Genomic DNA, 26308 nt, shown 5'->3' with positions numbered 1-26308 from the left:
CCAGACCAGCAATATATAAACAGGTTTAGGTCACGACTCCTTAACACAGCTTTAAATATACTGTATGTACACATACATACACATACATGGTTATTAAATCCATTCATTCATTTCAGAATCCCACAGCCAGCAGGTTTCTCTGAGACCATTTTGACCTTGGCTTCTATGCTCTACACATCAGTATTATTTTCAAATCATTAACCAGAATTAACCAGAAGCCATTACCAGCTCAGTGACTTCCGCAGTCACTCAGAGTTACCAACAGATCAACTTAATGATCTGAGGGTCCTTGGCCTAATTAGCTTTAGCATAGACCATGTTATCTTCCTTTGTTACCATATAATGGCAACTACCAAGTCAGCATCTTTGATAGAGACACTTCTTAATTTTAATCAATCTTTAATTAAAACATTAAGGGAGAAAATATCAGCTTAATTTCAGAGGAAGCAGCTTAAAAACACAGATAAAATTAATCCCTATGCCAAGTATGTATGCCAAATCAAGATGTTCCTTAGAAAAGCTTTCAGCAACTACATCTTTCTAATATTTGGTTACATGTATCTGTGAGTTAAGGGAAGAAGAAGATAAGAATTCGAAGAAATTGAACCTCTCTTAGGTCTTCTGCAGCTTGAATTCATTGCATCCATTCAAGTGAACCATTTACTATCTCTCTCATCTTGCAGTTCACTCCCAGAGAAGAGCTCCAATTTAAGTCTAATTCTTTAAATTCAGCCTCAGTTTTTTGTTCATGATAAGAACTGCTTTAGTAACAAAATGAAAGACAGTTTTCAAAAATCTCTTAACTTTATATTACTTATTTTACATCCTTTTCTAATACTGGAGAGAAGATCCCTACAGCAAGATTCCTTAGAGATTTAGCCCAGGGACCTGTTTCCTAGAAATAGGTAAGCACCTTTGTGAAGTTGTTACTTTTTGAAAGTTGTGAAGTCATGCCATCCTGGATTTGGAAAGGCTACTCTCCATGTTAAGTGAAAGCCCACGTCGTCACTTTCTCAGGGAAGCCTCCCCTGCACCTCCAGGGCCACATCAGGCCCCTTGACAGATGCGCTCAGAGCACTGTTTGCTTTTCCCTGAGTACTTACTGCAATTGAATTAAAGTGAATGTCTGTCTGTCTCTACAAGAATGTAGGCTCCTGAACACATCTTGCTCATCACTCTCCCTTAGTGTCTGGCATGGATTACGGCACACAGTAGATCTCAGTAAATATTTGTTGAACAAATGAAAAGAATCAAGGCTACACCTTGTGGAATTACTCTTCTTAAGAGGACAGGAAGAGGAACCCAAAGACACCAAGAAGGACTGGCTAGAAAGATAGCATCAGGGTAGCACCATGACAATGGAAGCCCAAAGAAGAGACACAATAAGGGAGGGCCAACGCTTACTTTCTCACCACTGCTTCTCCTTGATCTGCTACCGTCTGACCCAGCACCCATCACTGCCCTGCGAGCATTCTTGCAGAAGTTCTCACTGACGTCCTAGTTGCCAAGCCCAGTGGCCTTGTCTTAATTAATGGTCTTCCTCCTTTCTTGTGCACCATTTAACATCGTATCTTCTTTCTCAAAACCCTCCTGTCCATTCACCTTCCTGACATTGAGCTCTCTCCATTTTCTTCTCTGGCTGCTCTTCTGCTTTCTGTTTCAATTTGTCTTTCTACTTCCTTACCTGTGGCTCTTGAAATCCTGTCATCCACCCTCTTCTCACCTCTCTCCACGCTCAGCCCTGGGATGGCCAATTCCTCACTGTCCTACAGAAGTTTTCTACCTCTGTTATCTCCACCCTGACCTTTGGTCTCTCTGGATACCTCCACATGGGTAGCCTTTGAGTACCTCACACTCAGTATGTGCTACACTGAATGTGTTAGCTCCTCCAGTAGTTCTTCCTGTCTGTTGCTGTTTGATAGTATGCTGGGCCCTCAGTCATCCAAAGAGGTTTATTATTTTTTAATATTTATTTATTTGTTTTGGTTATTATTATAACCAAATAAAAAGTTTTATTTATTATTATTAATAAATATTTGTTTTTTATTTATTTGTGCCAGGTCTAAGTTGCAGCATGTGAGATTCTTTAGTTGTAGCATTTGAACTCCTAGTTGCGACCTGCAGGACCTTGTTCCCTGACCAGGGATCGAACCCAGGCCCCCTGCATTGGAAACATGGCATCTTAGCCACTGGACCACTGAGGAGGTCCCGACAGCATTTTTATACATTTATTTTCCCCCTAACCCCTACCCTCTAGCTGATCAGTTATGAAGTTCAAATAGTCTGCCTCTGCAATTAAGATTTGGATTTTTTGTAATGCAATAATTTATATCAAGTGGCAGTTGAGTGAGCAGACAGGCTCAGATTCTTAGAAATTTTCCACACACGACTCAGTCACTTGTACGAACCTGTGGTAAGTTAAAGAAGAAAGTCTTGAGCTTTCCAGGTAGTGCTAGTGATAAAGAACCCACTTGCCAGCAAAGGAGAGGTAAGAGTCTCAGGTTTGATCCCTGAGTCGGGAAGATCCCCTGGAGGAAGAAATGGCAACCCACTCCAGTATTCTTGCCCGGAGAATCCCATGGACAGAGGAGCCTGGCGGGCTACAGCCCATGGGTTGCAAAGAGTCAGACACAACTGAAGTGACTTAGCATGCACAAATAAAGCATAAATTCATGTTTGGCATTCAAGGGCCTTGGTGAACTGACCTGAGCTACTTACCATTCTGACCTTTCATTTTTCCCTTGCATCTATCCTATAACTTAAACCATGATAACTTTGAATTGGCCTCTTTAGGTTTCCAGCCTTTAGTCCTTCACTTAGAAATCCTTGTCTCTACCATCTCTGCATCTCCAGATCCTGATGTGTAAATGTGATTCCCTCCATAAAGGCTTCCTGGAATCTCCTGCTTTCCTGCCTCCCACTGTCCTGTTGGGTCTTTTCTCACAAAGCCCTGTGCTTTTGTCATCACCACTGTCGTGGGGAGTGGCTAAAGAGGGATTAATATGAAAAGTCTACAAGCAGGAAAGGGCTATAGGGGTCATGAAAGTTCCTGAAGAGTGTATGGAAAGCTTTCTCATGGGTTTAGAAATACACAAGAGCTCAAATAGCATCAAAATCCTTAGATTTAAAGCAAGCTTCACATCATGCTGCATTGCTTAATGAGCCACTGTGTAGCCATCTTTATGTAATAAAAAGATGGTAGTGACTGATGCCCAACAGGTTCAGACTAATACTGTGGAGTTTCCACTTGCTACTAAATAAATGCTTGTAAAATCTAGAGATCCCAAGATGAAAGGCATTTTGTAGGTTTTAAATGTGCAAGATCCAACCAGTCTTCTGTCTCCTCCTCTAGTCAGCACTAATCCTCCAAGAGAGAGGTGGATGAAAAGGCATTATAGAATCTGAGGAAGTATGCCTCTAGGGTCTCCAGATTTTCCTTGGAGGCTGGTGGTTTAAGTCTGGAGCAGACAAAGGCAAAGTGCCAAGTCCAAAACTTGGAAAGGGAGCTGTGTTAGGGTGTGAGGCGACTCCACCTTTCTGTTTTAATTAGACAGCAGGAAGGGCCAAGATTGTTCTTTCTTCCAAGTTCACCAAAGGAAAATCTGACACCAATTCTGTTCTTAGGAATTTCGAAATAAATAGAGAATTCTTTGAACTCTGTAATCAACTAACTGGAAACTAATTTAAAATTTGGCATCAGCACATATATTTGTGTTATAGGAATGGGGGAAGCATCAAAGAGGTGCTCGCTATACTTCTCTTTTTAAAAGTTTACACACAGCATGTGAAATGAACAGATGCTTTTTTTGTTGGAGCTATCAGGGTAACAAGAGGTTGAAAGCTGTATCAGGTATTTATTTCAGTCACTGAGATGGCTATTGGCAGAGTTCCACATACCAAAACTAAGGAGAAACTCATGAACAGATTTTTTTTTAAAAAAGACATGGAGGAAAGAGACTTTGTGCCTTTTTTCTCTCTCAACACAAACTGATGATTCAAAGAAAGGAGCAAAGCACTTTTTGCAGGGGAGGGGAGTAATTGGTCAACTTTATATAATCCTTTCTATAAGGCCATGTTTGAATTTTGGAGAGATTTCTTTATAATAGTCTCTTAATATAGCCTCCTAATACACTAATCAGAGAGAATGTGACTTAAGCTGATAAGTAATTTGAATCTGAACTTCATAGTTGCTAAAATGCTCCCTTTACTTAGTTGACTGTAATATGGAGCATTGGTGAGAGTGGTGAGACTAAGGTAAATAGGTGTGGGGAAGGATTAAGAAAAGACTGAATTCATTGGCACCTGACTTAGTGAGCAAACAGGAAAGGAATTTCTGGCTATGAAGTTTGTGATTCCACATCAAGATCATTCTTTATAATAGAATAACCACCCACCCTTAGTCCAGAGCCAGAATTCCTCAGATTCTTCCAGCCAGAGGGCCCCTGGCACACTAAATAGTCTGTTATGATATCTGAACACGTAAGTATTCAGATACTGACGAGTATTTTGCCAGGGAGATTTGCTAGTGAAATTGATCTTGCCTTCCCTGGGTTTTTCCAGTTGTACTTAATAATTAAAGGAATATTAAAACCCAGATTCCCTGAAATGTTAAGTATCAGATACATAAGCTAATCAAGCCCTCCAATCACACTGAATTAGAGTTAGAAGGGACCTTAAAATTCATCTTGAACAAACTGAAAGAGGAATTGTAAATCTCTTTCCCCAAATCTCTGCCAAGTGATTGCTTGAATTTCTGCTCAGACACCTCTGGGGTCAGGAAAGTCATCCCTTCAGGGGAAGCCCTATTCTTCGAATAGCTGTGAGAAAGCTTTGTTGGTTTGAAATCTACCCTTGGATCATAGTGTGCCAGCTTAAGTAGACATCCAGAACAAGCTTCCTTCCTCCCACTTCCCAGCCCTTTAGATACTTGATGTTCATTATATTGCTTGGAAACCTTCCCTAGTTCAAACATTTTTGGTTCTTTCTGCTGTTTGTTCCTCAGAGGACAGTCTTACAGTGTAGGACCAGGAGGAGTCAGCATTGTGGGGCAGCTCCTTTAACAGTTTTAGGACTAAAGAATATTCAAGTGAGAAAAGCTGTCAAGACACAATCTAGTCTGCCCACCCTCCCTTTCAGTTTACAGATGGATAGATAGAGTCTTTTGAATTTGAGTGGGCAGAAATTGATCAGCAGCCTCTTTCGAAGTGAGAAATGACGTGTAAGACATTTTGCCAGTGAAAGGTCTTTTAGTTGCTTAATTATGATCACAGGCTTCAGCTGACACCTCCTTTTTGCCAAAGACCTCTCTGGCTCAAGTCAGCCTAAGGCTCAGCTCAGAGTTTCACTGCCAGATCTCCATACACCAGCTATTGGCTTCACTTACAGTTTGTATAGAGGGTAGAAATAACTTTTCCATAAGTTTTACCATCTGTATTGACCACATGGTCAGTTGAGAGATTCTAATAGACTTTTTTTCTTCATAAAATCAGAAAATGACCATCACAAAGGAGCAGCATATTACACCCCTTCTGATATGCAGCTGCTCTGGTGGACGGGTTTCTGGGTTGCCCTTTGTACTTTTCTTTGTTTAACAGTCACCAGGCGTCTAGATGGCTTTTATAAAAGCCAAAAAGCTGTGGACGGGATTGTGGGCCATTTTTCTTTAGAATTTTCCATCTTGAGACTTGAAATACAGACCCCTGCTTTTCATTTGGCCCCGAGGAGCTCAGGTTTCCTTGGATGTGCCCAGCGGTGAAGGAGCCCAGGTTCTGGGGCTTGGGGCGCTGCTGCCAGCATCTCCCCCGCCACCCCCGCCGTCAGTTCCCTTCGCCTCAGTTATCAACACCATTCAGATCTGTGGGCAAAGAAATCCCGGCGAGAGAATGAACAGAGACCTGACGGACGTGAGGAACGGGAGAGGGAAGGTGCCTGGAGTTTATCCAATAACTTGGTCCGTATTTAAGTGCCAGGTTTAAGGCTGGAGTGTTCTTGGGCCCGGCAGGGGCGCGCTAAAGGTGACATTGGAGGGACTAGGGACACCCCTTTGGCGGCAGAGCCGGAGCGGGGAGTGATGCCGGCAAATGGGGCCCAGAATGGCCCTTGCCAGAGCCAGCTGGCTGCGGAGCGGCGGGGGCGCCCCTTCTGGGTTAGCTCGCCCTAGGGCTAGGAGCCCGGAGGGCTGGGACGCGGCGGGGGCGACAGGGGCCGGGCCAGCGGCGGGAGGGCGGGGCTTTCCTTTGTCAGGGGATTTGCGCTGCGCGGCCGAGACTGGCGCTGGTGCCGCTCCCCACCCTTCTCTCTCTCAGGGGGCGGGGCTCTCCCTCCGGCCCCGGGGGCGCGGTGGGCGTGGGCCCGCCCCCCGAGCGGCGGGCGCCGGGCTCCCTCGCCCAGAGCCGCGCAGAAGCCCCTCCCTCGGTGCCTCGGCCTCCAATCCCCTCGGTCGCCCCCTCCCTCCGGCTCGGCAGCTCCTCGCCCCGGCTCTGCCCCGCCCTCCTCCCCGAGCTCTCCGCGTCGCGCTCCCGGGCTTCCAGGGGGGCTGCCCGGGTGGGGCGGCGCGGCGGCGCGGGGAAGGGGGAGGAGAGCCGCCCGCCAGCCGAGCACTTCCAGCGAGCGGCGGGCGAGCGGGCCGCGCGGCGCGAGGGAGGCGGGCTCGCCCCCGCCCGGCCCGAGCGGAGCCTTTTGTTCCCAGCCAGAAGTTTGCATGCCGGGACCGTGACAGCTGCGGGCGGGGAGGACGGCGGGGCCGCGGGGCCGGCGGCGGAGAATAGAGGCGGCTGCTTGACATGCAGCCCACGGCGTGGCGGCTGCGGACCGGGGACTGGCGGCGGCGGCGGGGGAGGCGGCGCCCACAGCACGCGGGACTCAGCTGCCTGAGGCACCAACTAACTTCCTGAGCGCGGGACTGGAGGCCGGCGCGGCCGGGAGCCACCTGCCAGCCTGCGGTGAGGCGACCGTGGCCCTCGGGGCGCGGGGAAGCGGGCGGCAGGGAGTGAGCCTTACCGACTGACCCTCGGCCTCCGTCGCAGCCCTCCGGCCCCTCAAAGGCCCGGCGCCGGGCTCCACTCGCCTTGTTTTGCGGCCGCGGCGCTGGGCTGTTCTGGGAGCCACAACAATGCCATGATGTTTTGGAGACAGGAAGCCCCAAGCTGGCCGCGAATGAAGGACTTCCTGTGTTTAAAGTTGCAGGAATATCCGCCGACCAGCCCAGTTCAAATACAAACACCCGAACTAGGGAGGACGAATGGCTAATTCAGACCAGCTGGACTCTCCAGGGCTGGAACCGAGGATAAAATGAAAGGAATTCTTAGGAGCTTGGGCCATACTTGAAGACCAGAGGGGCTGTGCCATTGTTATTAAAAGACGCAATCGATGTAAATCCTCTGCTTCCAACTCTGCTCGGGTGAGAAGTGAGTGGAACTAGATATTGAATAAGACTTGTCAATATCAGATGATTTTTTTTTTAACTGACTGAATTAGAGCGGTGCTCTTTAAAGAAAAGCCATAGAAGGAATAATTTTGTTGATTACGTTAAACCAATTATTTGTCTGCAACTATGAGGCTGCTAACCTGTGAGGAAAAAACTGTTTATCTTAGAGCTTCTCCCAGAATAGTTTCAAAGTGCAACTTCCAGGCCTTTCTGGAGGGAAGATCCGATTGGGGGGTTCGCAATTATGAACATGTAAAAGGGTTTTTAACTTACGCAGAATGCATTTTGGGGGAACCTGTGATAAACTTTTAAAAGGTTGATGGTTCATCTTGATTGAAAAAGTATGGGTAAGCCACTCAGCAGGCCGGACTGTTTAAGGCAGAACCCCACCTGCCTGGGAAAGGGGGAGGAAGAGGATGGCTACATAGAGGATTGTTATGTTCCACAGCGATCTATATATGATACAATGAGGATAAATGAACAAATTGACCAGGGGTCAAAGCTTAATCAGACTTCAAAAAGCACCATGGAAAAGATAGAAGGAAGCACTATATCCAGCAACGGTACGTTAGGAGCAGCCGCTAATGTTTTTGAATCCAGAGCACCAGAAGGCAAAAAGTTGGACGAGAGAATAATATTTGACGCACTAAAGCTAAGCAGTGATGTGCAGAAGTCAGCACCTGTGCCACCCAGAAGGCGGCCAAATGCAGAACGCAAGGACAACATTAACAGGAGATCTTGGAAGTCCTTCATGCCACCCAATTTCCCAGAATTCGCCGAAAGGATGGAAGCTTCTCTCAGTGAGGTTTCCGAAGCCGGTGTTTCAAATCCTTCCTTGCAAGAGAAGAAGGAGTCCAGTTCTGCATTAACAGAAAGTTCTGGTCACGTGGACCACAAGGAGCCTCAGTCAGAGTCAGTAACTCTGGAACATGTGTCCAAATCCATAGGTATTCCAGAAATGCAGGATGTAAAAAACTTAGGTGGAAACAGCCAAGACTTCAGATTGCAACAGCGCAGTGAGAGCTCTTCTCATGAATTCCAGCCTCTAGAGTCAGAAGCTGCAGCAGCAAGTGGTAACACAGATGTAATGCAGGAACACAGATTCCCAAGTGCAACCTGGCCCAGAGCCATGAAAAGTTTGGCTAAGGGAGGCTTCAGCGAGAAGCAGCACCCCCTGGGGGACACAGCTTGCACTGTAGAATTGCCACCTCTCTCCCCTTGCCTGAGTGAAGAGCTGTTGGATTCAGAGTTGCATATTCTCATAACCCCCAGCCTCAGGGAGAAAACAGAGTCTGAGCTAAAGTTTGAGGAGGATGAGCGATGGATCATGATGGAGGCTGCGGAGGAGTGGGAGGAAGAGAAACTTTCAGAGAGTGGAAAGACTTTTCTAACAGCAGATGAGGAGAACAGCCTGGCAGATATCTTTGAAGAAGGAGAGCAAGCAGATACTGCGGCAGTGGTGGAGGATGGAGTCGGCTGCTCCACCACTGTCTTGGGAGCTTTTGAGCACCTAGCTCTTGGTCAGATCCATTGCTCTCATGACCCGCAGCCTGCTCAGAACTGTTTGGCTTCTGTTCTCAAGGCCGCATCTTTGGATTACAACTGTGTTCTAACAGGTGAGAGCGCCGTAGGAGAACTGAGAAACAGGACTGCTCTGGGGCTGGAGGGTCTTGTTTCAGATTTAGAATGCACTGTTGGTCCTGCCAACTCAGAGCAGCTCTCTGACACAGACTCAGTGCAGATGTTTCTTGAACTTGAAAAGGAGTGTTTATATGAAGAAGGAGTGACTCCGCTAGTTGAGCTGGAGAATCAAGCCTCTTCTGAAGGGCTGGCCCCATCCCAGGATGCAGAAAATTCACTTGTAATCAGTCCTTTTTCAGGGGCTGCCTTAGAAAAGGAGCACCTAGGCCTTTTAAAGGTAAGGACCAAGGACTATGGTCCTGGGTTGGACAGTGACTCTTTCAATGCCCTGGATTCTTCTCAGGTGCCTAATACTGTGGAATTTACTGCCTACTCTGATTCCATGAGGGACACTTCCACTGTTAGTGAGGAGGAGGGTGAAAAAGTGCCTTTTAGCCCCGACACTGCTGGGGAATTTAACCTTAGACTCCTGACTGATCTGGAGTCCCCGGGAGGATGGTCCAACTCTGATCACAGGGCTTCTCCTGAAGAAAATGTACCAGACTCTGAAGCCAAGCTGGCCAAAGAACACAGCAGTTTGTCCCAGGTGGACGGTCATGAAGTTGAGGGGAATGCTGAGGAGTGTGTGGAGAGAGCCCCCCTCAGTTCTGCTGTTAGCCATAAACTCACAGATGTTACCTCAGGATCTGAAGGAGAGGTGTTGCCAGACGAGTCACATTTACCAACAGATGAGATTCATCGGGAAAGTGAGAAAGGAGCTATTAATGAAGGAAATAACCGTCTGACTTCCTTGGGAGATGTGGACCCTTGTGAATTGTTGTCCGTGGAAGGAGCTTGTGACGAAGGTGGTGAAGCACAGGCACTGGGCTGTGAAGCCAGGCTGGAGGACCAAGCCTCAGCACATCTTCCTGGCAAACTCCCAGAGCGAGTCTCCCAGAATCTCCAGAGGAAGTCCCCGGAGCCAGAGTTCCTGAGTGTGCACCTGCCGGTTGGACGACTGAGGCACAGCAGAGATGGAGTGGAGACTGCGAATGGGACCAAGCCCAAGCTGAATGTGGCCTCATTGGAGGAAGGAGAAGCAGAAATGAGAGATTCCAATTCATTGCTAAATACCTTTCTGGAGGAACAAGTTACCAAGGCTAGGAACACGGAAGCAGTTTTGGAGGACTGGGCATCCATCCCACAGAAGCCTGACGCAGCTGCTGCAGTGCCCACTGTGGAAGATGCCCTACATGCTGCAGTGCCTGTCCCAGAGGGAACTGCGATAGCCGCTGTCATGGTGCCCTTCCCAGAGGAGCATGTCCCAGTTGTTTCCGTGGCCGCCGTAGAGGCACATGTCCCAGCTGCTTCAGTTTTTACCCTAGAAAAGGATGGCCCAGCTGCTGCAGTATCAGCCACAGAGAGGGCTGCTGCCCCAGCTGCTGCAGTGCCTGCTCCTGAGGGGACTGCTCCAGCTGCTGCAGTGCCCACCACAGAGGATGATACCCCGGAGGAGCCTGTCACCCCCACTGGTGCAGTGTCCACCCCAGAGGAGCCTGCAGCCCCAGCTGGTGCAGTGCCCACCCCAGAGCAGTCTGCCACCCTAACTGGTGCAGTGCCCACCCCACAGGAGCCTGCAGCCCCAGCTGGTGCAGTGCCCACCCCAGAGCAGTCTGTCACCCCAGCTGATGTAGTGCCCACCCCAGAGGAGCCTGCAGCCCCAGCTGGTGCAGTGCCTACCCCAGAGGAGCCTGCAGCCCCAGCTGGTGCAGTGCCCACCCCAGAGCAGTCTGTCACCCCAGCTGATGTAGTGCCCACCCCAGAGGAGCCTGCAGCCCCAGCTGGTGCAGTGCCTACCCCAGAGGAGCCTGCAGCCCCAGCTGGTGCAGTGCCCACCCCAGAGCAGTCTGCCACCCCAGCCGATGCAGTGCCCACCCCAGAGGAGCCTGCAGCCCCAGCTGGTGCAGTGCCCACCCCAGATCAGTCTGCCACCCCAGCTGGTGCAGTGCCCACCCCAGAGGAGCCTGCTGTCCTAGCTGGTGCAGTGCCCACCCCAGAGGAGCCTGCAGCCCCAGCTTGTGCAGTGCCCACCCCTGAGGAGCCTGCAGCCCCAGCTGGTGCAGTGCCCACCCCAGAGCAGTCTGTCACCCCAGCTGATGTAGTGCCCACCCCAGAGGAGCCTGCAGCCCCAGCTGGTGCAGTGCCTACCCCAGAGGAGCCTGCAGCCCCAGCTGGTGCAGTGCCCACCCCAGAGCAGTCTGCCACCCCAGCCGATGCAGTGCCCACCCCAGAGGAGCCTGCAGCCCCAGCTGGTGCAGTGCCCACCCCAGATCAGTCTGCCACCCCAGCTGATGCAGTGCCCACCCCAGAGGAGCCTGCTGTCCTAGCTGGTGCAGTGCCCACCCCAGAGGAGCCTGCAGCCCCAGCTTGTGCAGTGCCCACCCCTGAGGAGCCTGCAGCCCCAGCTGGTGCAGTGCCCACACCAGAGCAGTCTGCCGCCCCAGCTTGTGCGGTGTCCACTCCAGAGGAGCCTGCTGCCTCAACTGGTGCAGTGCCCACCCCAGAGGAGCCTACAGCCCCAGCTTGTGCAATGCCCACCCCAGAGCAGTCTGCCACCCCAGCCGGTGCAGTGTCCACCCCAGAGGAGCCTGCAGCCCCAGCTGGTGCAGTGCCCACCCCAGAGCAGTCTGCCACCCCAGCTGGTTCAGTGTCCACCCCAGAGGAGCCTGCAGCCCTAGCTGGTACAGTGTCCACCCCAGAGGAACCTGCTGCCTCAACTGGTGCAGTGCCCACACCAGAGGAGCCTGTAGCCCCAGCTGGTGCGGTGCCCACCCCAGAGCAGTCTGCCACCCCAGCTGGTTCAGTGTCCACCCCAGAGGAGCCTGCAGCCCCAGCTGGTGCGGTGCCCACCCCAGAGCAGTCTGCCACCCCAGCTGGTTCAGTGTCCACCCCAGAGGAGCCTGCAGCCCCAGCTGGTGCGGTGCCCACCCCAGAGCAGTCTGCCACCCCAGCTGGTTCAGTGTCCACCCCAGAGGAGCCTGCAGCCCCAGCTGGTGCGGTGCCCACCCCAGAGCAGTCTGCCACCCCAGCTGGTTCAGTGTCCACCCCAGAGGAGCCTGCAGCCCCAGCTGGTGCGGTGCCCACCCCAGAGCAGTCTGCCACCCCAGCTGGTGCAGTGCCCACCCCAGCGGAGCTTGCAGCTGCAGCTGCGGTACTGTCTGCTCCAGAGGAGTCTGATACCCCAACTGTTAAAGTGTTCACCCCAGAGGAGCCTCCTGCTGCAGCTGCTGCAGTGCCAGCAGTGGAGGAAGTATTCCCTGTTGGTGCACCCTTCCTGGGAGATACTTCCCGTGCTGATTCAGTGCCTGTGTCAGAAGGAACTCCTATTCTAGAAGAGGCTTCCCTTGCTGGAATGCCGATCCAGGAGGAGCTTGATTCCCCAGTGTTTGGAGTAAAAGAGGTGACTGGCACAGTGCTGCTTGGGAAAGTGCCTCTGGCTGCAATTGATGGATTAAATTCAAATGAGGTAATTGTTGCTCATTTTGTTAGGGCAGGATGTGGAGAGTAAAGTGAGATTTGCAAGTTCTGTGACTTGGTGGTGATTAGAAAGGGAACAGATAATTCTTTGGTTCTCTTAGGAATGCCTGAGTTTTTCTGGCCGTTTTTGGTCTTTTTATTGAATTTATGGGGGAAATGTGTCTTTCATCTGCTTAAAAACTTTATAATTCAAACTTTTTCTAATTGGGATATAAGCAAAGCTCAAGGAAAACAGGAATGTGAACAGTTTTGCCTTTAATTTTGGAAAAGATTATTAGTGGGAAAGGGTGATTCTTCTTTTGAGATTTACAGTAAGCATGTTCTTTCCTAGATCAAGAGGCTGCTCATTCATTGGTGATGTTAGCAGTCAGGTAGAAACTAGAGTATATGCATTTTGGATTGAGACCTGGAATACTTTTTAACCACTCTGAGACAGTTAAATTTCCTGAGGTGCCAATTGCCTCGTTTGTTAAGGCAGAAGAACCCTGTGAGGGTTGTGAGGATAAAATGAGATCATCCATTCAAAGCACCAAACAACGGAAGATTTGAGTCACTGTCAATATGCTTCCCCTTTCCCTTTCAAAGAGATAATGTTGGTTAACTGAAAGAATTCACCAAAGCAGGTTGGGTGAAAGCCATATATGGATGTGTGAATAACAGTTTTTAAATACAAATGTGTATTTTTAAAGCCTGAAAAAGGCACAGTAATGATTATGAAGAAGGTATTTTAGTAATCTTGTCAGTCTTTGTGTTCGGAAACAAGTCACTTTTCTTTTCGAACCTCTTGTTTCTTAATCTGTGAAATTAGGAAATTGGGCTAATATCCTCCTGGGTCTCATAGCTCCAAGATTTTGAAATCCTCATGTTAGAGAACATAATGTGTTGTGAACCCTGTTCCCGAGATTCCTATCCTTTAGCGTTTCATAATCAAAGGATTTCAAGAGTGGCAGCTCTCTGCACTTTACTGTCCTGGTGTCGTTTGGTCGCTGATAAGGAGGGAAGGGAAGGAAAGTTATGACCAACCTAGACAGCATATTCAAAAGCAGAGATTACTTTGCCAACAGAAGTCTGTCTAGTCAAGGCTATGGTTTTTCCAGTGGTCATGTATGGATGTGAGAGTTGGACTGTGAAGAAAGCTGAGCGCCGAAGAACTGATGCTTTTAAACTATGGTGCTGGAGAAGAATCTTGCAAGTCCCCTGGACTGCAAGGAGATCCAACCAGTCCATCCTAAAGGAGACCAGCCCTGGGTGTTCATTGGAAGGACTGATGCTGAGGCTGAAACTCCAATACTTTGGCCACCTCATGCGAAGAATTGACTCATGAGAAAAGACCCTGATACTGGGAGGGGTTGGGGGCAGGAGGAGAAGGGGACGACAGAGGATGAGATGGCCAGATGACATCACCAACTCGATGCATATGAGTTTGGGTGAACTCTGGGAGTTGGTGATGGACAGGGAGGCCTGGTGTGCTGCTATTCATGGGATCGCAAGGAGTCAGACACGACTGAGTGACTGAACTGAACTGAAGGAGAGAAGGAGTTAGAAGTTTAATCAAATACAGTCAGTGGTACCTGAGTGCAAACGTGGTTTTAATTTTGCACCATCTCCAGGACCCAAACAGTGCCTTCCCTGTAGTATGTATTCCTGTTGACTGAGTGGATGAATGTTAATCTCCTGACTATCCATAGATGCTGCGAGAAAGTTGGGTTCACCTCCATTGCAGAACCTTTCAGGGAAGCCTTAGTCAGCTAGGACCAATTAAACATGCAGCTGCCAGCAAGGAAAGATCATTTCGATTGCAGGCTAGAAGCTGTCTACTTTGCCACAGGTTTTCCACTTAGCTGTGTGGTGGTGGTGTCACATGGACTTCACAATTATTTTGTAATGGAGCATCCCATCAAATTAGAGTGCATCACCTTTCAGATGGATGGATTTGATCCACTTTTCTCAGTTTTACTGAATTTGGTATTGATACCAAGAACCCAGCATCCTATGCAAAGTCACCAGCATTCTTGATTACACAGACTATTTCTAGTATAAAGCCTGCAGCAATAGTCGATGAAATACAGGGATTTCATTATAAACAGCCAGTCAAATCTGCATAGAGGAAAAATATTCAGAGAAACTCTTAAGTCAGTCTCTGGGATCTCTGGTAGTCTGGCAGCTACAGGAGGTAGTCATTTTATGAAATACTGGCTGATATAAATGACAGGAGAAACAAACAATAACCCAGCTGCAAAATCTGTGATTTAGAATGAATTGCTTTAGATCCTCTTCGTGTGTATGTATAATGTTCACATGTGTACATGGTTAAAATAGATAGAACCGTTCTAATCGCAATCACAAGGTTTGGTAGAAGAAAGAAAAGCCAGAACTTGTTTGCTATTTCCATAGTGGGATCCTATGTCCACTAAGAGCAATCTGTGGTTCTTTAAGCCTTCTTCTCATGTGTAGACTTCCTTAGACTTATTTCCAGTCACTGGTTCAATAAAGAAAACAACCATTTGTATAAAATAGTGGTCCTATAAAATTAAGAATTTGCCAAGGAAGTTTTTAAGCAAAAATTGGGGAGCCTCACAATTTCAACACTTGAATCCTCAGCCAATCAACAGAACTTTTATGGATTTATTTGCTTTGTCTAACACTGTTTCTCTACAAGGATTCATTCATTTACTGGATAACTACTGATTGTGTACCCAGTACTCTGTGCTGGGTACTGGAGCTTTTGCAGTAAATAGAGTTGCCATGGCCCCTGCCCTTGTGGAACTTACAGTGTAGCAGGGGAGGCAGCATGCGTGTTAAGTTGCTACAGTCCTGTCTGACTCTTTGCAACCCTCTGGACTGTAGCCCATCAGGCTCCTCTGTCCATGGGATTCTCCAGGCAAGAATACTAGAGTGGGTTGCTGTGTCCTCCTCCAAGGAATCTTCCAGACCCAGGGATCAAACCAGCATCTCCATTGCAGGCAGATTCTCTGCCGTTGAGCCACTGGGGAAGCCCAGGGGAGGCAGAAATTAAGCAAAAATGATACAAATATATGGTTATAAATAGTGGCAAATGCTTTGAATAAAAAATAAAAGTTATGATAAGAAACAATAGGGGTATTTAATTTCAGTTGTGTCAAGGAAACAGTTTTAAAACTATAACCTGAAGGATAAATAGAAGTTACTTAGTCAAAGAGCATTCTGGACAAAGGAAATGGAAACTGGAAAGAGCTTGGCATGTTAAAACTGAAAGAGAGCCAAGTGACCAGACCACAGTAAGCAGGGTTTCCAGAAGAGTGTCTTGCAGTGAACCTGGAAAGGTAGGAAGGGGTCAAATGATACAGGGGCTGAGAAAGAAAGCCTCAAGGATCTCTACCTTAAAAGCCATAGGCAAGTATTGAAAGATTTAAGTAGGGGAGTGAAATTATTTTGTTTACATTTTTTAAGGATGACTCAGCTTAAAGATAGAGAAAGCTGGTTCACGTTGACAAAAAACATTTTCAACATTATTTGGGTTTATAAATCTCAGATTTCTTTTGTTTTATATTTTGATAGTTTGTATTATAATTGACATGGAATTCAGAAAACACAGGATGGTTTGCAACTTTAAAAGATCACACTGGCTACTATGTTTAGGATGGATTGTAGGGGATCAAGGACAAAGTAGAGAGGCCTGCCCAATTACTACAATTGTCTGGGTGGCTTGGGTGGGGAGTCGGTGGATTTGAAGACAGTTGGATGGATCTGAGACACAGTTTAGGGGCAGAATCAGTAAGACCTGATAATGGCTTTCATGTTGGGGTGTAGTGAGGGGAAGTTATCAAGGATGGCTTCTAGGTTCTGATTTGCATCGTTGAGTGGATGGGTGTTGGAGGGTGGAGGAAACAAAAAGTACCCATTGAACTGAGAAGGCATTTTGAGACCGAAAAAGAAGGCAGGCAGCTCCATATAATCAATGGATCAGTTTATTATAGAGTAACTTACTCTCAGGCTTCCTGTCTCAGCAGTTAAGAATCCGCCTGCCAAAGCAGGAGATGTGGGTCGGGAAGATCCCCTCAAGAAAGAAATGACTGCCCATTCCAGTCTTCTTGCCTGGAAAATCCCATGGACAGAGTAGCCTGGTGGGCTACAGTGTGCATGGGGTCACAAAAGAGTCAGACACAATTGAGCAACCGAACAACTTACTTTCAGGGTAGCATCAGGGAGACCACTACCCAGATGCATTTGCAGCTGCGCTCTGCACCATCGTGGTGGCAACTGGGACAGTTCTGCAGTTAACCTAGAGGGTGGGGGTCGGTGCTTGGGAAAAGGACTTGTATTCCTAAGGCAAGATTTATGAATGGGTTCTGCTCTATGGGCACTAGGAGTATACATCAGCAAAGGTTTTCATTGTTTGGGGACTAACAGAGCATAGGGGCTACCTGGTCCTGATGATTATTAAACAGTGTCTATTATCTACAAAGCCCTTGACAACGGAGAAGTGATTTACTGTACACTACAGTCCTGGGTGGGGTCAGCAGAAGGACAGGAGAAACTCTTAAGGGCCCAAGATGGTGTCAGTTAGGCTCACGCCATACAGTGGGGGCAGTAGCGAATTGCTCAGGGAAGAGTAGCATTGGGGGAGAGGAAATTAGCAGGTGTACTATTCAACTTTGGAATGGTATATGGCAATATTAAGGAAAATAGTTGGATATTTAGATTTGAAATTCACAATATATATATAATTTTTAGAGTAATAAGCATTTATTATGGTAAGGAATGCCATAGGAATGGGTAGAATTTAGGGGAGTGTAGATTGAGAAAAGGGCTCAGGACTGGCATCCTACCCTTATCTCTGCCCCTCTAAGGCTAACATTTGGAGATCTAGAAGAGAAAGAGGAAGTGCGTGAAGGATATCAAAAAAGGATCAGTCAGGATGAAAGCTGGGAGAATGTGGTATTACTGTAGATAAAAGTGTTTTAAGAAGTTCTTTGGGAAATTTTCTGTTTTATGTCCCTGTTGCATCTTACAGCCATGCAATAATTTTTACTAGTGTTCAGCTCTGGGAAACATCTGCCAGCACTGGTTAGTGAGTAACACGGCACAGTCTATGCGCCACGAAATACTAAGGAGCAGGAATTGTGTCTAAAAGCGCAAGTGTTGCGCAACAGCTTTATTTGGGAATTAAGAGAAAGCAAGTGTTTGCAGATTTATTTTCTTTAACATTCTGTTCACTTGTGTTCACTATAAATATTTAAAGAGTACTAGTATATAGAGGCATTTTCATATATTTTTAAACTTCTGGGGAAAAAAGACAAATACCCATTCCCTGTCAATCCATAGAGTGGACATGGGAACTGAAGAAATCTCAAATACGTTATGTGAAATGTTCACGAGCAAAGTAAATCCAAATTTTAAGAAAAGAATTGGCTCTATTATATGGAAGAGATTGTCAAGCTACTTAAATTATGTTTTTACTTTTCTGTATGATTTACACTGATACCAGTAGAGCTTCTTGCCAAGATGGAGGTATTCTCTGTTGCCCAGTACGTTAGACCCTTAGCCACACATGGCCTTTGACCCCTTGACCCCATGAAATGAGGCTATTGGGGTGGAGGAACTGAATTTCTAGTTAAATAGCCACACGTAACTGTCGGCTGCCGTATTGGACTACACAGGAAAAATTGCATATCGGTCACAGCATGAGACAGGACTTGATGGCTGGGTAAATGGGGGCTCTTCGGTGTGGACTGGACACCTTCGGCATTTCTGCTCCCTTCACCTTTCCAGCCCCTCCCACAGCCATGTTGCTGTTGTTTTTTCCCCTCTGCTCTGATTTTTCTTCAGTGAAAGCACGTTTAATGCAAAGTAGAATCATAGCACTTGCTTTCTCTAGGAACCATGTTATTGGAGTAACAGTCATTTTTAGCTGAACTGCTGGGTAGTGTTGCCTAACAAAATATGGTGTAATCAAATTGTAGTATAAAATGAAGCCCACTGGTAATTACCTTTATAACCTTCCTTTTTCTGTGTTCCCTGGCGCCTTTCCTCCTTGTGACTCACTTGTTCAGCCACAGACCATTCTTTCTAGAATCAGTTTCCTAATCCTAGTGTGATCTGTGGTCTCACATAGGCCAAAATTAGTCTTACCCAAACTTATAATTTTCTTTTGCATTTATTTTTGTTCTCTTGCATTCTTCAGCTTTCATTGATTCACCTGTCTCCCTGAGTTTGAAGGAACTTTATGTGGAAGAAAAATGAATGGAAATAAATCCAGACTAGTGGAATGTGGCTGATTTTATCCTCTGACAATTGAGAGAAATCTGATCTTAGGGACAAATATTTATTTCATTTTTTTCCTTAATACCATTGGAGTGGCAGAAGTACTGTTGTCTTTGTTTCCTTTTATAAATTTCTAAGTAATAATGGACCTTGACTGCATTAGAAAGAAACAGTCACATTGCTTGTTACACTTGTTTACAGTTATAAAATTCCATTGTTTCATGGTAAACATGGATGTATAGTATCATTGTTCTTAAAATATTTTATGTATATCTGAGTCTTGCTTAAAATATGTCTGAAGTTGTTAAGGACATCTCTCTATAATACTGGCCCACTTCCCTTTGTAATCAGAGGAATACTATTTCAAGATTATTGGCTGTTTGTGGTCTGTGGCCTTGGAACAGAATGGAATTAAATGGCCACAGGGGTATTAAGCTATGAGGTTGGGATTTTTCACACCATTAATGTGATTTGGTTGATTATTAGTCCTAGTCAGAGAAGAGCATTGCATGTATCATGGTTGGGTAAAGCTATTCCCCAAGGTATTTTTAATCTTAAGTACTAGTCATTCGGTATCACCCTTTCCGTTTAGAATTGATAATGCATCACACTTTCATAGTAACTTGAGGCTGATGCATCTTTATTCTCAAGAGCTTTTTGCATTAAAGAATTAACAGAAACAAACCATGAGTCATGGTTTAAATGCCCAGGTAGTGCCATAAGTCTCTGTAATTGCTTGTCCATAGGAGAATGTTTTGAAATGTGAAACCACATTCTTACTTGATACTTCTTGTACAAGTGGCTTGTTTTGTCTTGTTACCCCCTAGCCCTCCTTTGTTAAAGCATGCCTCCTCCAAGAATAACCAGTCACTGTCATGCCTATAGATTAAATCTTCTTTGGCTTACAATTATCTAGATGTTTCAGAAAGAACAGGTGGATCCTCTCCAGATGAAACTGCAACAGGTGAATGGACTTGGCCAGGGCTTGATTCAGAGCGCCGGAAAAAACTGTGATGTGCAGGGTTTGGAACATGACATGGAAGAAATCAACGCTCGGTGGAACACACTAAATAAAAAGGTGAGTGAACGGAGGGCATAGAAAAAAGATATGGAAGTTTCAGGTTTCCATGGCACCTGAATGCAAATAAAACCTTAGTCGTTCCAACCTGGAGTTACAAAAAGGGATAAGTCATTTCAGAACTCTCCCCTTTCTCCTCCGTATCTGTGAAACAGGTTGCACAAAGAATCGCACAACTGCAAGAGGCTTTGTTGCATTGTGGGAAGTTCCAAGATGCCTTGGAGCCATTGCTCAGCTGGTTGGCAGACACTGAGGAGCTCATAGCCAATCAGAAGCCTCCATCTGCTGAGTATAAAGTGGTGAAAGCCCAGATCCAAGAACAGAAGGTAAGTGAGAATGTTGGGGCAGTGAACTGTAACAGCCGAAGGGAATGACAGACAACACGATTTGCTTATAGTTTCAGGAGCACAGTTAGGAGTTTAGTAGAATCCTAACCTACCTTGTGTGATCCAGAAAAGAAAGATGGAAATTGATCTTCATCACCTTTGTAATCTCCTAGTTTACCGTGCCATATGTTGAACTGAGCAGTTTTGCTTGTTCACTTATCCTGTCTCAGTGTTTGTCACCACTTTATCTTAAGAGATTTTGAATGTTTTTAGGGTCGGCACTATTCTAAATAATGTTGCATATCATGTATAAGGTTCTCTCTGGTTCCCCGCCCCCCTTGGTTTGATTTCCACTTCCGTGCCTTTTTCTCTTGGTTCAAATTAAATTCCTTTTCAGTCACATAATGACAGTCACTGCTCCATTTAAAAACCTGAGTGTAGGAAAAGTTTATATGACTGGTAGGAATTATATCTCGTGTTTTTGCCTCAGGTTGAGGGGGAAAAAAAAAACTTCCTTGTTCAATTAAACTTAGGGCTCAGTGAGGTGAGGGTTTTGGATTTTGTATGTTTTCCTTATTTCAGATTTTAAAGTGACCCCATGTTATCACATTTCATTCTCTTTAAACATGTACATCAGTTGCTCCAGAGGCTACTAGATGATCGAAAGGCCACAGTAGACATGCTTCAAGCAGAAGGAGGCAGAATAGCACAGTCAGCTGAGCTGGCTGATAGAGAGAAGATCACTGGACAGTTGGAGAGTCTTGAAAGTAGATGGACTGGACTACTCAGCAAGGCAACAGCCAGGTAAAGCCAAGGGGCTTTTGAGAAAGAAGTCAGAGATGGTTTTTGACTTGTGTCACTGAGATGCTGTAAAAGCCCCTGGATGATGCTCATGGAGCTCTGGAGGTGTTTAACGGCTTTTATCTTGAAGAGGGATAAGTTTTAAGAGATGATCCTCATAACCAGAGTGACTCTCAGGAAATGAGCCTCAGCTCTTCTGTAAGTTTCTGAGAGCTGGGAGACTCATTGCTCTGTGGTGGTTTTCAGTTGCAATATAATCATGCTTCCAAATGACAGACGTGGATTTCTACAATCCAGCCAAGTAATTTTCTGAGTTTTGGAAACAGATTTCTTTTTTTTCCCATTAATATTTATAAATAATGTTTTTGATACTTGGAATTGAAATGTATCATGTTTCTTTTCTGTTAACTTATCCCAGTATTAGATGTTCCTACATCTAGGAGCTAGCCTGTGGTTCTATTAAATGAGCATTCAAGAGTTGCATGGACTGTCTTCACCAAAAGCTACAGGCGGGCAGTGTACTTCTCTCCTCCACAGAGATGCGTTCTCTCTCTTTCCATAGCTATCAGTTAGTCCAGTGTCACTCGAGCTTAATAAGTCACACTGGGTCTTTACTTTCAGCTGATACTGTTCCCAGTTTTAAAAGTAAATGGTAATGAATCAGAAATGAGTATGAGAGTCATAGAGTTGATCACTTATTATTTAGATAGCTATGGGTAGTCTTCACGTAACCCCCTCTTCAGTCTCTTTACCTGTTCATGGCTTGCTTGTTTCTCATCTGAGCTACAAAGTTTTTACTTGCCCGTGTTAGTAGGAGAAACGAAAGAATTCAACTTACTTTCATTTCCAAATTGCACTGCTTTTTTTCTTCTCTCTTTGCATCCATTTCCAGTAATAGTACCATTGACCTTCCAACTACCTGGGTTTAAAACCTCAGCCTCATTTTCTTTTTACCATTTTTTTCCCTCCCCTGCTTTGTGTCCCATATCTTTCAGTATACTAAATTTTATCTACTTTATGTCTACAGTATCTTTCCTCTCCATCCATTTCTCTGATTCCAACTCACTTGCCTCAGTTCATGACTTATGAACTCTCACTTGGGCTTGTTCCCATGAGGTAGCTCACCTGAGGGCAGCCTCCTAACTAGCTAACCTTAACCACTCTACTGCTGTTTCCCCTCAGGCCTTCCCTCTGCACAGTCAGAGACATCTAATGACTGCCTGTTGCCTATAAAATAGTCTCATTAACCACCATTCAGAGGTGGCCCTAACCCACCTTTCTTCAGTTCAGTCACTCAGTTGTGTCCAACTCTTTGTGACCCCATGAACCACAGTACGCCAGGCCTCCCTGTCCATCACCAACTCCCGGAGTCCACCCAGACCCGTGTCCATCGAGTCGGTGATGCCATCCAGCCATCTCATCCTCTGTCGTCCCCTTCTCCTGTCCCCAATCCTTCCCAGCATCAGGGTCTTTTCCAGTGAGTCAACTCTTCACATGAGGTGGCCAAAGTACTGGAGTTTCAGCTTCAACATCAGACCTTCCGATGAACACCCCCGACTGGTCTCCTTTAGGATGGACTGGTTGGATTTCCTTGCAGTCCAAGGGACTCTCAAGAGTCTTCTTAGTTTCTGCTCTTCTTCTCATTCTTTATGGTCAAAGTAAACCATATTCGGTTCTTCAGTGTCTTCTGTCAGTTTCCTAATTCTGTCTTTGCTGATGGTGTTCCATCTTCTATGAAAGACTTTTGTTCATCTCCCCTGCTTTTATGAAGCTTTTCTTTATTCCCAAGCATAGACTAGTTTCATCTTCCTCTTAACTACCCTAACTCTTTATGTGTACCTTGTGTTATGGTCATTATTTTATGTGCCTACCTCCCAGGTCCTTAAGCTCACTAAAGTCATGATTGTTCCTAATGTATCTATTTATGAATCTTTTCTTCTATCCTACTTGCTTCCATGCTCCGAACACAGTTTCTGGACCAGTGTTTTAAAGAGAAATCCCAAGAGCAGCATCATTTGTTAAGGCATCCTGAAGAATTCTGTGTAGGTTCTTTAATATTGTATTTTTGATGCCTTCAAATGATTTTAGCTCTTCTCTTTTCTGCCCCAAATCTTGTTAACAGTGATTTCTTCAGATTTTCAGACCCTTGAATCATAGATGAATCAGAAAGATCTAGAAGTCTAGGACAGTTCTTTAAGAATTAAATTTTTAAAATTTAAAATTTGGAAAAAATAGACACATGTATATATATATAACTGAATCACTTTGCTGTAAACCTGAAACACTAATGAAACTAACATTAATTTTATTAATCAGCTGTACTCCAATATAAAATATAAGAATGTTTTTTAAAGTTTAAAGCAAAAAGTAAAATCTTTAAGCAGGTCATTAACCAATGAAAATAAACCACCAAGCAATTTATTTAAGATTATATTTTATGTTTTAGTTGTACTGATTGAAGATGTAGTTTGAAGGTTGACATAAACTAAGAAAGGAAACTCTGTACTTTATATTGACATTTAAAAATAGCATCTAGAAATACATTTTTCTTTATACTCAAACATTACATTTCCAGATAATTCAAATGGCAGGTCTTTATATTAAATCATTTATTATTCATATACGTTTGTCCAGAGTACCCAGCATAAGACCTGGCACAAAGCAGATGTTTAGTAAAGTTTTACTGAAATAAAAGTACTTCCCATCACCCAGGCCCTTTTCAAATAACACAGCACGTAGTCTGATCTTAATGGCCAAAGTCATCGCGTGGCCTTTGATTATTACTCTGTGTGCTAATATAGTTCTGTGGTTGTTTTTGTGTCTTTTGTTTATTAGGCTGCCTTCAGCATTCAGGCTTCCCCTCTCCTTTGCAATTGGCTGATTTTAATCTATAGGGTATTTGAAATCCACACTTAGTATGGATGTTATGTTAAATAAGATTTAAGATTCTAGATTCAAGATTCCAATTATAAAGTACATAGTTCTTTTGGCTGCCATTTGCCTTAGCAAATTCAGCTAGTTTGAGGTTATTTTTTTGCCTTAAATCAGAATTCAAAGTTATGGTCTGAGGCTTGAAATTACTAGAAGCCTGACTGATTCAGGGGCGATAGGAAGGAAGTTCTTGTTCATAGCTTGGTCTACTTGTGCTCTTCAAATGCTGTCTTTTCTGTTCATCATAAGTGAAGGTAGCAGTGACAGGGAAAAGAGAAATGAAGACTGATCGATTTTCTACTCCTTTAAACATTATTTTGGTCACATGTACAGAGGATGGACATGCTACATCCTACAGGAGAAAGAGTAGAAGGTCTGATTCTAATTCTCACTGTACCATTGCTACCCTGTGGGCAATCTGGACAGATCTTTCTTTAAGCCTTCAGGCTTGGTTTTCTCTTTTTATAATAGTGGCATAATGTTTGCCTACCTTACAAGGTCATGACAGAACCTAAATACTGTACTGCAAGCTTCTAAAACAGCAAAGTGCTGTTTTTTGTGTGTTCTGTTTGCTATTGATATTTCAAATGTGCCTGGTTAAGATTGGTCTTTTACTGAATATAGTACTGTTAACAGTTTTAATGTGACTTTTTGCCTGAGCAGCTTGTTCTATATATTCGTGTAGGCAGAAACAGCTGGAAGATATCCTGGTTCTGGCCAAACAATTCCATGAGACAGCTGAGCCTATTTCTGACTTCTTATCTGTCACAGAGAAAAAGCTCGCCAACTCAGAACCTGTTGGCACCCAGACTGCTAAAATACAGCAGCAGATCATTCGGCACAAGGTATGAAGTAGTTGTGGTAAATGAAAACACAAAACTGGAATCAGAAATCCTAGAAAACTTCCTGCAGCATTCTAAAAGATGTATTTTTGCCTTTTTTAAAAAATAAGTTTCACTTAAAATATGGTCCACTTATTAATTGGACTAGTCACATTCTTCAAGTAAAAATAGAATTGGACGTATAGGCTACCCTCAGAAAAAACAGCTTTTTGTTCTGTTTTTATGTTATTTTTACCCTTCCGTAGGTAAACTTATATATTATTGTTTAATTTATTATATCATTTGTGATTCATTGTCTCATGTTTACTTTTCATTTATTTTGTTTCTGTTATTCATTTTTTCCATCTGGATTTCCAGGCTCTGGAGGAGGAAATAGAAAGCCATGCAGCAGATGTGCACCAGGCAGTCACAGTTGGGCAGTCCCTCTCCTCCCTGACAAGTCCCGCAGAGCAGGGTGTGCTGTCAGAAAGGCTAGACTCGTTGCAGGCCCGATTCAGTGAGATTCAAGACCGGTGCGGCCGGAAAGCAGCCCTGCTTGAACAAGCACTGTCTAATGCTAGGCTTTTCGGGGAGGATGAGGTGGAGGTGCTCAACTGGCTGGCTGAGGTTGAGGACAAGCTCAGTTCAGTGTTCGTAAAGGATTACAGACAGGATGTCCTGGAGAAGCAGCATGCTGACCACCTGGTATTCATGCTTTCCATTCTTATTGGTTATGTTACTAAGTTATTTTGTCATTTTAATTCATGTTTGTCTTCATTTCTTTCTCTCTCTCCCCCCCCTTTTTTTGTTTTCAATTCCAAACATTTCAAATTTATTTTATGCACAAGTACTTAGTTACAGACTTGTTGCTAAGGACTAATCTATTTTTTGATAAGTCCATGGAAATACTTATACTTAACAAACTGAATCATTAATTCTAGAAGGTGATCCAGAGTGTAATCAGGGGCCATCTCAGTTCCAACTCATGTTTTACATCACTCAGGAATGTATCATTCAGCTCCACTTGAGCAGTTATGCGGAGGAGTATGTACTTTAACGAAGTGTCAGTCACTCAGTCATGTCCAACCCTCTGCAACCCCATGGACTGTAGCCTGCCAGACTCCTCTTGTCGATAGAATTCTCTAGGCAAGAATACTAGAGTGGGTTGCCATTTCCTCCTCCAAGGGATCTTCGTGACCCAGGGATCAAACCCAGGTCTCCTGCATTGCAGGCAGATTCTTTACCATCTGAGCCACCAGGGATGCCCAAAACTTTAAGAAAACCAGATTACTTAACAGTACTCAACATTTGATCATATAGTGGTAACTTTTTAAATGTTTCTAGAATTTATATGCTCGAAGTGCAGGAATTCTGGGTCATCTTAGTAGAAAGAACAATTTGCCCTTTTTGTTTTGTTTTTATGGAATTTCTTTGGAAATGGTAAAATCAGCAAAGCGATTTTTTTTGTTTTGTTTGTTAGTAATGATCTTAGATTCTTCTACTTCATTGACTTCAGAAGTCAGTG

General features: G+C 45.1%; 2 protein-coding genes and 1 non-coding gene across 19 annotated transcripts in view; all 3 read left to right on the top strand.

Moving 5' to 3' along the window:
* The window catches only part of MACF1 (microtubule actin crosslinking factor 1), a 340927-nt gene that overhangs the window by 265245 nt on the left and 49374 nt on the right, over window positions 1-26308 (top strand). For 15 of the 17 annotated variants that reach the window (NM_001143860.3, XM_059882785.1, XM_059882784.1 and 12 more), the window contains 5 exons: window positions 19743-19904; window positions 20060-20230; window positions 20868-21034; window positions 24648-24807; window positions 25162-25488. In NM_001143860.3, coding sequence (NP_001137332.3) covers window positions 19743-19904; window positions 20060-20230; window positions 20868-21034; window positions 24648-24807; window positions 25162-25488 — 987 coding nt within the window. The remainder of the gene's footprint in view (window positions 1-19742; window positions 19905-20059; window positions 20231-20867; window positions 21035-24647; window positions 24808-25161; window positions 25489-26308) is intronic. The other 2 variants (XM_059882780.1, XM_059882773.1) reach the window with 1 other exon arrangement.
* KIAA0754 (KIAA0754 ortholog) lies at window positions 7770-12614 on the top strand. The gene has a single exon (NM_001206988.1). The coding sequence runs from the start codon at window positions 7770-7772 to the stop codon at window positions 12612-12614; it is 4845 nt and encodes a 1614-aa protein (NP_001193917.1).
* On the top strand, window positions 10227-10308 carry MIR2416 (microRNA mir-2416). Its single transcript, NR_031312.1, has one exon. It is a non-coding gene; the product is annotated as a microRNA mir-2416 (primary transcript).

Source organism: Bos taurus, chromosome 3 (genome assembly GCF_002263795.3).
Source record: "Bos taurus isolate L1 Dominette 01449 registration number 42190680 breed Hereford chromosome 3, ARS-UCD2.0, whole genome shotgun sequence".
Classification (NCBI taxonomy): domain Eukaryota; kingdom Metazoa; phylum Chordata; class Mammalia; order Artiodactyla; family Bovidae; genus Bos; species Bos taurus.
This window is presented reverse-complemented; position numbering and strand designations above follow the sequence as displayed.